Source organism: Macaca fascicularis, chromosome 9 (assembly GCF_037993035.2).
Source record: "Macaca fascicularis isolate 582-1 chromosome 9, T2T-MFA8v1.1".
Lineage (NCBI taxonomy): Eukaryota > Metazoa > Chordata > Mammalia > Primates > Cercopithecidae > Macaca > Macaca fascicularis.
Window position 1 is genome coordinate 17,348,714 of NC_088383.1, and position 12,940 is coordinate 17,361,653.

Consider the following 12,940-nt stretch of genomic DNA (forward strand, 5'->3'; position numbering starts at 1 on the left):
TAACTTTTTATTTTATCTTATTGAGGCTGTTTGCCCTCCATTAAAAAGGTTTCCTGGGAGGAAGCAGTGGCTCACGCCTATAATCCCAGCACTTTGGGAGGTCAGGCAGGCAGATCACTTGAGGTCAGGAGTTCAAGACCAGCCTGGCCAACAGAGTGAAACCCCATGTCTACTAAAAATACAAAAATGAGTTCGGTGTGGTGGTGGGTGCCTGTAATCCCAGCGACTTGGGAGGCTGAAGCAGGAGAGTCACTTGAATCCGGAAAGTGGAGGTTTCAGTGAGCCCAGATTGTGCCACTGCACTCTAGCCTGGGCGACAGAGCGAGGCTCCATCTCAAAAAAACAAAAAATAATTCTTATGGTTCTATTCTTTAAAAAGATTTTTTTCTGTGGTTCTATTTTTTTGGTTTATCTGTACTTAAAATGTATTGTTCTTGATTCTCTCTTTTTTTTTTTTTTTTTTTAACTTACAAATGATGACTCGCACTTCCTAATTTCTGATTAGGAAGTTCCCTTCATGACACCCCCGCCTCCATTTCCACTGCTAACCCCACACGTGAGTGTGTTCAAATGAGATCTTGTTCCTGGTCTGGCTTAAGTGTGATAAAAATTATTCAGGCCATGGAGCTTTATCCAGAATTGTCACTGGGCTTCAAGACTTCCACCAAAGTCAAAATCAGTCAGCTATGGACTACCTCAAACAGCTTGAATTGAATTAAAATGAACCATAGTGCTAGAAAGGCGTGTAATTTGATCTGAAATATTGCACAGGAACAATATCAAATCTCAGGCAAGACAGGCAATTAGCAACTTTGTGATAATAAAGAATCTGAAATAGCTCTTGACTTCATAACTCTTTGCCTGCCTGTGTGTTTTGGTTGGGGGATTCAAAATCTATATTTTACTATTTTACCTGTGACATTAGTATAAGCATCTGATGGATTTACACTAGTAGCATTGATCTTTTCCCATCTTACTACCTTTTATTGATTATAAATGTCATAAACATTAAAAACTGGAAAATACATTAAATTGTAATGAAAGAAAAAAAAAGATCTATGTTCACTCCTGCTCAAAGATAAGCTTAACATTTTAGTATCTCTGTCTGTTAAGGCCTACTTATATGTAGATACATACACTCCATATAAATTTTTATCATACGTAAAATACTTAAACTAGTTTTGTGTTTTGCTTTCTCGGGTAATAAAAGCATTTTTCTTTATTTTCCTTATTTTTTTCTTTACATCAAAGAGCATACAGAATGTAAGAGCATTTTTCTATGTCATTAAATATTTTTTGCAAATATAATTGAACGGTTGCATAATGTTCCATCCTGTTTATATGTAAACATTCCTACGTTATAAGACATTTTGTTGCCATTCTATATAATGCCACAATGGACTCTTTGAGCATAAATCTTTTTTACACATGTCTAAATATTCCCTTAAGACAGATTCCCACCAGCGGAGTAACATTTTTAAGACTCAGGATACTTACTGCTAAATTACTTTTCAGACAAGTTGGGCAAATTTGTACTTTTGCCAGCGTTGTGGCTAGGAGGTTTTCATATCTCCACGCTCACTACAGTCTTCCTGTTTTCACAAACAAGTCAATGAATGGGCTGGATTTGTTGTAACCGTCTCTCAAGTGATGCTTTCTATGGGATTCCCACAATATCACTACTGCTAACTTTTAAGGACTAAGTTACCATTTTAAATGGAAAGATTTTTTCTTGAATGTGAAGCTGGATATCTAGAAATAAAAAATTGCAATTGGTTATTTGGTGTTTCTTGCATTGCTGGTTATAAGTTCCTTAAATATTATACAGATACTATTTTTATTATTTAGCATTTATCCCATGATAAAACTGGAATCATGTATGCCTGATACGGATTGACTGTGTCTCCACCCACATCTCACCTTGAATTGTAATAATCCCTACGTGTCAAGGGTGGGGCCAGGTGGAGATAATTGAATCACGGGGTGGTTTCGCCCATACTGTTTTCCTGGTAGTGAATAAATCTCAGGAGCTCTGCTGGTTTTTTAAATGGGAGTTCCCCTGAGCAAGCTCTCTTGCCTGCTGCCATGTAAGTCATGGCTTTGTTCCTCATTCGCCTTCCGCCATGACTGTGAGACTTCCCCAGCCATATAGAATCGTGAGTCCATTAAACCTCTTTCCTTTATAAATTACCCAGTCTCAGTTATGTCTGTATCAGCAGCATGAGAACAGACTAATACAGTCCTTCTCCCCCACCATGTTTTGGGGCTTATCTGGGGATAGTAATTCCTAATAAATACTTTACTTCTTTGGTATTTGGACTTTTGGACAGCTTTTTGAAATTTGAACAGTTTTCTATCATGTTGTACCCTCTGGAATTTATGAAAGTAAAATACACTGTGCTTCAGGTTTAGTTTGTAGAAGTGAGAATTTTATGTACGTAGCTTCTATTCTCTTCATTTCTCACTAAGAAGTCAAAATTTAAACCAGACTTCCTGTTTGTCTGGACATAAAAGAAAAAGTAATTATTTGTAGAGTAATTTAATCTAGTGGGTCTTAGGGCATAGCTCTCCATATTATATGCCCAATTTCCTTGCAAACTTCAAAAAAGGAAAAAACTTGATTGGAATTTTAGAGTTAGAGCACATTGTACTTTATTCACTTTGGAATAAACCGTTTGGCTCTTTCATTCTTTAAGGTTTAAACTAGGTACTATACTTTCCTTCTCTCTATTCAGTTCAATTGAGTCTCACTGATGCAAACTAAACACTAGATACTGTATAACTATTGGGGATAAAGGAGACCTTCTGCTCACGCCACCTCTAGCCTGACGAAGCCCCTGATGAAGTCAAAGGAAGACAAATCCATGCCATGCTGGGATATACTGTGGAACCTCGTGATGTATTCATTATGAGTCCTCATCTCCACCACACCCCAGCTAGTAAGTTACTTAGATAAACCAAATCTATGCACAAATGAACTATTAAAAATTAGTTCTCCTAGCGCTTGAACCCGGGAGGTTGTAGTGAGCTGAGATTGCGCCACTGCACTCCAGACTGGGCGACAGAGCAAGACTCTGTCTGGGGGGGGGGGGAAATTAGCTCTCCTGTAAGCATTCCTGTGTCCTTAATATCAGTTTCTGTTCCTGCCTTGCATCTCCGCGTCTTTTTCTTTGTCTCTGGCCGAATGCTGTAAATGCTCATAAATATCAAGTAATATGATGCAAAGAGACTGCAAACTAAAACTGAATACCTTAAAGATGCAGTTTGTCATGAAGCTGCTGAAAGAGATACTGGAGAAATGCCAAAATACCTCTGAAGCCAAAGTCTGGCTGTGCGACTGTGGAGCATTTAAAAGCATCTCATGACTTAGTTTCCTCACTTGAAAACTGGAATAATACCGCCTGATTAACCACATAAGATTTGAAATAAAAAGCAAGTAAAACGATACCTAAAAGCACCACTTAAATAATGAAGTACCAGACCGGGCGCGGTGGCTCAGGCCTGTAATCCCAGCATTTTGGGAGGCCGAAGCGGGCAGATCACGAGGTCAGGAGTTCGAGACCAGCCTGGCCAACATAGTGAAACATCGTCTCTACTAAAAATACAAAAAAAATAGCCGGTTGTGGTGGCACGTGCCTGTAATCCCAGCTACTTGAGAGGCTGAGGCAGGAAAATTGTTTGAATCCGGGAGTTAGACCCTTAACAGCCCAAGTACTTCAGAATAGAAGAAGTTGCATAACAACCAGTTAATAGAGGACCTTGGTAAAAAAAATGATAGTCTTCAAAAATATTTTTGCAGAACTTTTTTCATCACTGGGGTATAAAAGTCAGGAAAAGAATGTCGTCTCACATAATTTTGTCAGAAAAATGATCTTCCCTCCCCACCAAATCTAACACTCAGCTAATTCTTTGTTCTAACCATTAGGGCATATTTATAATGATGACTTATTTTGATTTTTTTAGCATAAAATCTTAAGCCCTTTAAAAATGACATATTATTCGGTGTTGGTCTCTATATTTTGATTATCTACTGCTATGTAACAAACCACCTACCCCTTCAGGGTGCTCTAACAGAATAACATAGCCTGGATGGCTTACAAAAAAACAGAAATTTGGCCAGGCGCGGTGGCTCATGACTGTAATCTCAGCACTTTGGGAGGCCAAGGCGGGTGGATCACGAGGTCAGGAGTTCGAGACCAGCCTGGCCAGCATGGTGAAACCCCGTCTATATTAAAAATACAAAAAATTATCTGGGCATGATGGCGTGCACATGTAATCCCAGCTACTCAGGAGGCTAAGGCAGGAGAATCGCTTGAACCCGGGAGGCAAAGGTTGCAGTGAGCTGAGATCACGCCACTGTACTCCAGCCTGGGTGACAAAGTGAGACTCCATCTCAAAAAAACAAAACAAAACAGAAATTTATTTCTCATCATTCTGGAGGCTGAGAAGTCTAAGATTGAAGCCCTGGCAGATCTGGTGTCTGGTGAGGGCCTGCATCCTGGTTTGCAGATGGTCATCTTGCTGTGTCTTCACATGGTGGAAGGAAGGAGGGAGCTCTTTGGGGTCTTTTTTATAAAGGGACTAATTCCATTTATGAAGCCTCTACCTTCATGAGTTGATCACCTCTCAAAGGCCCCACCTGCTAATACAGTTACCGGGGATTAGGATTTCAACATAGGAATTTTGGAGGGACACACACATTTATAGCCATCCTTAAGCCAGAGGTTGCGAACAACCACCATTTTATTGTCCCTCATCATTCTGTGGGTTGGTCAGACTCTGCTAGTTGCATTTAGCTGGGTCGGACATCATTTGGGATCTTGGCTGGACTAGAATGTCCAGGGTAACTCACTTACCTGCTACTTTCACATGGACAGCTACAAGGCTGAGATGAATGGGGGCCCTGGGATGGCTGGGGCCTCTCTCTTTCTCTCCGTATTGTCTCAAGGCCCCTTCTTCTCCATGTAGGAAGGTAGCCAGACTTCTTACATTGCAACTCAAGGTTTCCGAAGGTACAAAAGCAGAAGCTGCTTCCAATGATATAGGTCCCAAACTGGCTTGGCATCACCTTCTTCACATTCTGTTGGTTAAAGTGATTCACAGGCCAGCTCAGGTACAGGGTGGAAGGGGGCTACACAAGGATTTGAATATTGGAAAGTACTGAAGGTCATCATGGAGACTTAACCCACTGTAGGAAGCACATTCATTGAAAACGTCATTTCCAGTACTGCTTATCCATGGATAATGAGGACCCCCTGTAGCTGTAGTCACGTTGGTGCATCATTTCCAAAAACCTAATGAGTTGTAATGTCAATTGCAGCTGTCAATCTACTTTTAATAATCACAGGCCTCAAATGAAGAAATTCATTTACAGGATAAGCAAATTACAGCTTCAGTTTGGTTCATAAACTTCAGCCCCTTATTGCTTATTTTTTGAAAGAACAAATTTACGTTGATTTGTCCAAGGATACTCAGCAAATATTTGGAAAATAATTCAAAGTTTGATGTATAATCATAATCCTATCGCTTCTTGGCCTTTTGGCTAAGATCAAGTGTAGTGTCTGTTCTTATCAGTTTAATCATAATCCTGAACATTTGTATAGTATTTATTATTATTATTATTATTTTGACATGGAGTCTCACTCTGTTGCCCAGGCTGGAGTGTAATGGAACGGCCTCAGCTCACTGCAACCTCTGCCTCCGGGGTTCAAACGATTCTCCTGCCTCAGCCTCCTGAGTACCTGGGACGACAGACGCATGCCAGCATACCTGGCTGATTTTTGTATTTTTAGTAGAGACAGGATTTCACTGTGTTGGCCAGGCTGGTCTCAAACTCCTGACCTCATGATCCGCCCGCTTCAGCCTCCCCAAGTGCTGGGATTACAGGCCTGAACCACCACGCCCGGTCTGGTACTTTATTATTTAAGTGGTGCTTTTAGGTATCATTTTACTTTACTTGCTTTTTATTTCAAATCTTATGTGGTTAATCAGGCAGGTATTATTCCAGTTTTCAAGTGAGGAAACTAAATCATGAGAAGCTTTTAAATGCTGCACAGTCACACAGCCAGAAAACATTGGAGCCAGGATGCCAAGTTTGGGTTCTTTTTTTTTTTTTTAAGACAGGGTTTTACTTTGTTGCCCAGGTTGGAGTGCAGTGGTGTGATCAAGGCTCACTGCAGCCTCAGCCTCAACCTCGCAGGCTCAAGGGATCTTCCCACCTCAGCCTCCAGAGTAGCTTGGACCACAAGAGTGCCCCACCATGCCCAGCTAATTTTGTGGAAACAAGGTGTTACTATGTTGCCCAGGCTGGTCTCAGACTCCTAGACTCAAGCAATTGTCCCACCTCAGCCTCTCAAAGTCCTGGAATTACAGGCTTGAGCTGCTGTGCCTGGCATTGGGGTTTTCTTAAAACCAGCCCTCCGTCCCAGAGTTCTCTCTCTCTCTCTTATTTTTTTTTTTGATACAGGGTCTCATTCTGTCATCCAGATTGAAGTGTAGTGGTGTGATTTTGGCTCACTGCGGCCTCTGTCTGCCAGGCTCAAGCAATCCTCCCACCTCAGCCTCTCAAGTAGCTGGGACTATAGGCACACAGCACCATGCCTGTCTAATTTTTTTGTTTTTAGTAGAGATGGGCTTGCCATGTTGCACAGGCTGGTATCAAACTCCTGAGCTCAAGCAATCCTTGATTGCCTTGGCCTCCCAGAGTGCTGGGATTACAGGCATGTGCTACCATGCTGGGCCTGGAGTTCTCTTTTAAACTTTGAAGGATGTGAAATGGAAATTCATTCTGTCTTTATAGATAGATAGATAGATAGAGAGAGAGAGAGAGAGATAGAGAGATGTCCGTCTGCACATGCATATAAAATATACATTTTATTTTATTTTTTATTAGAGATGGGGTTTCACCATGTTGGCCAGGCTAGTCTTGAACTCCTGACCTCAAATGATCTACCCATCTCGGCTTCCCAAAGTGCTGGGACTACAGGCATGAGTTACTGTGCCCAGCCTAAAATATACATTTAAAAATCCATTCTGAAAGTATAGCTTTCATTGTTAGTTAATGATCTATAGACGGTCAATAATACCCATTTCAAGTTAAAGGAATCACAGACGCGTGGATGCCATCTGAAAGTTACCTGGTCAACCCCTTCATTTCACAGACGGGAAAAACGTGTGTGGAGTGGTTAACTAAGTTGCCCAAACCCACACAGCTATTTAGTGAAGAGCCATGGATTCTTGCCTCTGAACCCATCATTTTACCAGCTAGACCACAGCACCTCAACAATAGCCTTCCGGATGAAACTGTGAGAGGAATATAGATATTTTCCATGTTGGAGATCGAGACCATCCTGGCTAACACCGTGAAACCCCGTCTCTACTAAAAAATACAAAAAAAACTAGCCGGGCGAGGTGGCGGGCGCCTGTAGTCCCAGCTACTCGGGAGGCTGAGGCAGGAGAATGGCGTAAACCTGGGAGGCGGAGCTTGCAGTGAGCTGAGATCCGGCCACTGCATCCCAGCCCGGGCGACAGAGCGAGACTCCGTCTCAAAAAAAAAAAAAAATCTGTCTATGGTTTGCCAGGACTTAAAAGTAATACCAATTTTAAGCACTTTGCTGATCAAATACAGCTAAGAACCAGTTGTGCAACTGGCTCGAAGTATTGCTATTTCTGGGAGGCAAGCTATGACTGGGGTTCCATGGGATAGAAAATCCCCTCTAGAAAAAGCACAGGACGGGCTTCAACATGGACAGTTCTTTATGAAGAAAAGCAAGTGATAACCGTTGTATTCCAGTAGCTTGGTGTATGTTTCACTGTCAGGAATATGTGTTGCTAGCAAAATCAAGAATTTTACATCAAACATTCTCAAGGCATTGAGTGTGGAACCTTCTGAGAATGAAAAGGGCAGAGATGAGATCTCCGTTTTTCAAATTAAGTAAAATTTAAAGGTCAGTTATTCCGACAGTGTCTTGACAATAATATTGCACTTGTCCCAACTCTAGGATGTTACTATAGTGAGTAATGTTTCATTTCGATCTGGGTTGAAATACTCTTTTCTTCCTCCCTCTCCCTTTTCCTCCCACATTTCCTTTTTTTTTTTTTTTTCTTCTGGAGTCAGAGTTTTGCTCTTGTTGCTCAGGCTAGAGTGCAATGGCACGATTTCGGCTTGCTGCAACCTCTGCCTCCCGGGTTCAAGTGATTCTCCTGCCTCAGCCTCACGAGTAGCTGGGATTACAGGCGCCTGCCACCGCAGCTGACTAATTTTTGTATTTTTAGTAGAGATGGGGTTTTACTCTGTTGGCCAGGCTGGTCTTGAACTCCTGACCTCAGATGATTTGCCTGCCTCAGCCTCCCAAAGTGCTGGGATTACAGGCGTGAGCCACCGTGCCCAGCCCCATTTTAAACAAACAAAAAAAACCCCATGTTTTCAGTTGGCCACTAAACAGAGAAATTTGGGAAGCCAGTGGTACTAGTTACAAGTTTGTAGACCACAGTCTACACAAAGGCCATCTACTCAACCCTGGTGACTTGAGGTTGACTGACCCATGTTAAATTGAAGAGTTAATGAAGCCACAAGCTGATTTTTTCATTCAAGGAGCCCGATGTATTTCCTGGGTTTTTGAATGGCTTCAATGGCTTTACTTACCGGTTTAAGATGAATGGCTCATATCAAGGAATGCAGGATGGCGAAAGCCTGAGCTGACACAGAGGAGGGGACTTTTCCCAGGCTGACCTGTCTGCAAAGGCCTTTTCCCAGCTCTGTCACTTGCTGGGTGCATCACTGCCATAGTCCTTGTAATTGTTTAGAATTTGTAAATTTCCTCACGTTTTCTTCTTACATTCTTAGTCAATTTGAAAAAAAAAAAAAAAGGTTGGGAATGAAACCCAACATTTTCCTCCAACGACAAGCTTCTCATTTGTATCGCTGAGCAGTTTTGCTTTATTTATGTCACAGTTTAAAGAACTTGCTGTGTCCCATTATTGCTCTGTATCCTGAAGTGGTGGGATTTCTTTCTCTTCATTCAGGCATGGTTATTGATTCTTTTGACAGTGTTTAATATTAAAAGTTATAAATCCACATGCAGTAGGGCCATTACACCATAAATATCTGAGAAAGTAGAAGCGTGGTGACGGTGTCCAAGGAGGAACTCCTGGTGTCACTACTGGTCAGCGTCCAGGCCCAGGCGGCTTCAAAGAAGACATGTCGCAGGTCTGAACCTGTATGCACAATGGAAGTATTCAAACAAGCTTTAAAAAAAAAAAAAAAAAAAAAAAAAGGATGCATTTAAAAAATACTTTTGTCACAAATCAAATGTCAGTGTTAAGTGCAGTGTTTCTAGAGTGCAGCCACGCTCTGTGATATAACACTTCAAAAAATAGAACTGCTCATCTATTTGGGCCAGACAGCACTTTTTTCTTAGAAGTCCATTTATTTGGAGGATACTTTTATAGTACCAGCAAGTCCAGTTAGAAAGTTCCATCTGCTCTGCCTCCTATTGCTTCTGGTTTCTTGCCATCTCCACTGGTGTCATCTCAGACAAGACACTACCTGATTTTTTTCTGGATAATAGCGACATCCTATGGGACTCCCTGCAGGTACAGCGGGTCCCCTCTCTTCCTCCATTCGTATATGGCTGCCAGGCTCTTCACTTCATATTGTCTGCATAAATCCCTGAAATGCCTTCCCCCCTTTTTTTTTTTGTCAGTTAGGGTTTGTTCAGAGCCACAAAACTATTCGGTTGGTGCAAAATTAATTGCAGTTTTTACCATTACTTTCAATGGCAAAGACTGTGATTACATTAGCACCAACCTAATACTGTGAGTAAAATGAAACAAAGGATGTATGATAAGAATGAGACCTTTTGTGGTTGGGGGAGGAGTTGAAAAAGGCAACTGAAAACTGATCCACCAAAACTCAATTTTCTTATTTGACTATTGCCTTTTTTTTTTTTTTTTTTTTTTGGAGGGGGATGGGGTCTCGCTCTGTTGTCCAGGTTAGAGTGCAGTGGCACAATCTTGGCTCACTGCAACCTCCACCTCCCAGGTTGAAACAATTCTCCTGCCTCAGCCTCCCGAGTAGCTGTGATGACAGGCGCGTGCCACCATGCCTGGCTAATTGTTGTATTTTTTTATGGAGACAGGGTTTCACCATGCTGGCCAGGCTGGTCTCAAACTCCTGGCCTCAAGTGATCTGCCAGCCTCGACCTCCCAAAGTGTTTGGATTGCAGGCATGAGCCACTGCGCCTGACCTAATTTGACCATTGCATTTAAAATTGTTAGACAAGTACCTTCAGCCAGGTTGAGGGCTGAGTATAACAGAGTCGGGGTGGGAGAAGAGCCTATGTTTATGAAATAAGGACGGTGTATTGCAGTGAAGAGAAGCTCTCCTCATTCACAGGTAAAATAGAGTTCTGGAAAGTCCTACCCTCTGAAATTCAAAATGCCACTGAAAAATATATTCAATCTACATAGACAGAATCATCTTAAGTATAATGGCAAGGGTGAAATAGCTGTGAGGAACTCTCAGTGAAACTAAACTAAAATTGCCCCCAAACTACCGTCTTGCACACCAAATCTTCAACAATTAGGTGAATTGTCTAAATATTTTATGGAAATTGATTCATGCATAGATTTTTAAAATGTGCATATTTTACACATACATATTTTAAGTAAGACAAATTCTATTTATCATTTCTGGCTTTCAGCTGTGCTGGAGGACTGTCCTCTGATTCTCTTCTCTTGTCCCTTTTTTTTTTTTTTTTTTGTCTTTAAAGTCTTCTGTTCTTTTGCAGTTCTAGATCCATCAGAATTAGAAAGGTTGTTCCCCTTAGCTAGGCTGTAATAGTAATTGCAGTCTATCCTCAGTCTCTCAGATTGTTCAGATTTCACATTTGAAGTGCAACAGAACTTTTGACCCATGTGTTTATAGCTCTAGCTACCCACTTTCTCACTAGCTTCTGTGCCGGTGTATGTGACGCTTAAGCTTCTCAGGCATACTCTGGAAAATGCCAGAAGCCTGCTTTGTTTATTGGTAGTCACTCTGTTTGCACCATTGGGTATAGCTGCTCTCATCGTTCCTTACCTTCCTCCTTGTTCTGTGAACTCTCTTCTCTATGGGGGAAGGCCGTGAATAGCCCCTTGCCTGCATGTTGAGAAGAAGCAACTTCCAGGCTGAATGCAGACAGAAAAGGGTTCCCTCACTGCACAGGAAGCATATATTTGAGATACACACTCCACCCCACTCAAAGACATTCTAGCTTAGAGCAATGTTGGCTACAGTTTGTTCTTTAATCGTTGCTTATCCTTTGAGTGGAGGTTACATTGTGTGTGATCATAGGAAGTGCCAGCCAGTTCTGCCTGAGAGCATTAGAGGAATTTCCCAGAAGGCATGACATTTCTTAAGTGATTTTCTTTTTTTTTTTTTTTTTTTTCAGAAAGACTCACAGCTTGTGAGCTTGAAACGTACCAACATTGCTCTTTCAAATATACATCAATTAAATATGCAGTTTGATACTTTTCTAGCAAAAGTGACAGCATTTTATCAATTTAGCTCAGTTTCTGCCCCTCTGTAACTCTCTGGAACATGTCTGTAAGATGGTCAGCCAGAAGGAAAGAAACGGCAAATTAACCCATATGGAAGCTTGCATCTATTATTAATGGTACTGCAATTTCATCAACGGAAGGTATGAACTGCATACTCCTTGTTCTCAGTAGCAGGGAATAAGACATTGAACAGTAAATTCCTATCCATCATTAATGGAAAATATTGCCCTGTATAGTGCCTGGCAGCTGTATGGTGATTCTCTGAACAGACACTGGCTGCTTTTCTCCTAGCCACTGTTTGAATTGCCCAGCTGATAGAAGCTTGGCTTCCAGAAGGGCACTATCGAGCAAAATCAATGGCCATGTTAGCCACAGTCCTAAGTTCTGTCCAAAAGTCTAAATCCATCATTTATGCCTTATGAGCCAATATATCTCAAACACCTGAGTTCCAGGTAATCGCAGTGGCTTGCTATAAATTGGCTTACAATTCTGTCACCCTCTGACCTCTGATGTTGTTTTCACCTTGTCTTACGTGTGTACTATACCCTTCACAGATTTTCCCGTTGTTCCCCCAAATCACCTCCCCTCTCATCAGCCACTTCCTCTGAAAAGAAATAGCCTAGGAAATACATGAATAGTTCCTAGAATTCGCAGAACAAAGCTACTATTTGTTGAATATGGGCTGTGCGCCAAACGCGTTTACGGGTATTTTTACCTGTGGTACCTAATTTATTTTGATGACAGTCTGTGAAATGTGCTTGGTTATTTTAATTTACAGATGACAGAAATGGAAGTCAAAGAAGGCTTTTAAGGGATATGGGGGAAATGATGACTTCAGAACGTCGTTTGAAGGAACAGTTTGAGGGCTTAGAAACACGTGATGCTCCTTTTGTTCAGTTCCCAGAGTATGGGACTCAAGCCCTGACTTTGCTCTTGGCCACGCAGGAGTTTGCCCTCACTATTTTCAGTAGCTCTTGTTCCTTTATAAACCCTTCATTTAGGAAATGTACTTAAAAAAAATTTTTTTTGAGACATAATCTTGCTCTGTTTCCCAGACTGGAGTGTAGTGGCACGATCTTGGCTCAATGCAACCTCCGCCTCCTGGGTTCAAGCAATTCTTCTGCCTCAGCCTCCCAAGTAGCTAGGATTACAGGCACGCTCCACCATGCTCAGCAAATTTTCGCACTTTTAGTAGAGACAGGGTTTCACCATATTGGCCAGGCTGGTCTCAAACTCCTGGCCTTATGTGATCCTCCCACCTCAGCCTCCCAAAGTGCTGGGATTATAGGCATGAGCCACTGCACCTGGCCATTTAATTTTTAATTTAAACAAATTTTTAAAAAGGAAATGTACTTTTAAAGGAAAGCACTGGAATTGGGGTTCTTGGTGTCACTGATAG

At 41.6% G+C, this 12,940-nt stretch overlaps 1 protein-coding gene and 1 pseudogene across 50 annotated transcripts in view; both read left to right on the forward strand.

The window, feature by feature from the left end:
* The window catches only part of PTER (phosphotriesterase related), a 157,722-nt gene that overhangs the window by 32,921 nt on the left and 111,861 nt on the right, over nucleotides 1–12,940 (forward strand). For 15 of the 50 annotated variants that reach the window (XR_012417506.1, XR_010577848.2, XR_012417507.1 and 12 more), the window contains one exon: nucleotides 2,736–2,939. The exons of 12 other annotated variants lie outside the window; for them this stretch is intronic. Coding sequence is in view for 17 of the 38 variants with exons in the window: in XM_065520350.1 (XP_065376422.1) it covers nucleotides 2,870–2,939 (70 nt within the window). In the remaining 21 variants the exon portion in view is untranslated. Of the gene's footprint in view, nucleotides 1–2,735; nucleotides 2,940–11,432; nucleotides 11,682–12,940 lie in introns of all 50 variants that reach the window. 23 more of the 50 variants (XM_074001142.1, XM_074001143.1, XM_065520362.1 and 20 more) reach the window with 4 other exon arrangements.
* On the forward strand, nucleotides 5,523–5,678 carry LOC123567035 (U2 spliceosomal RNA; annotated as a pseudogene).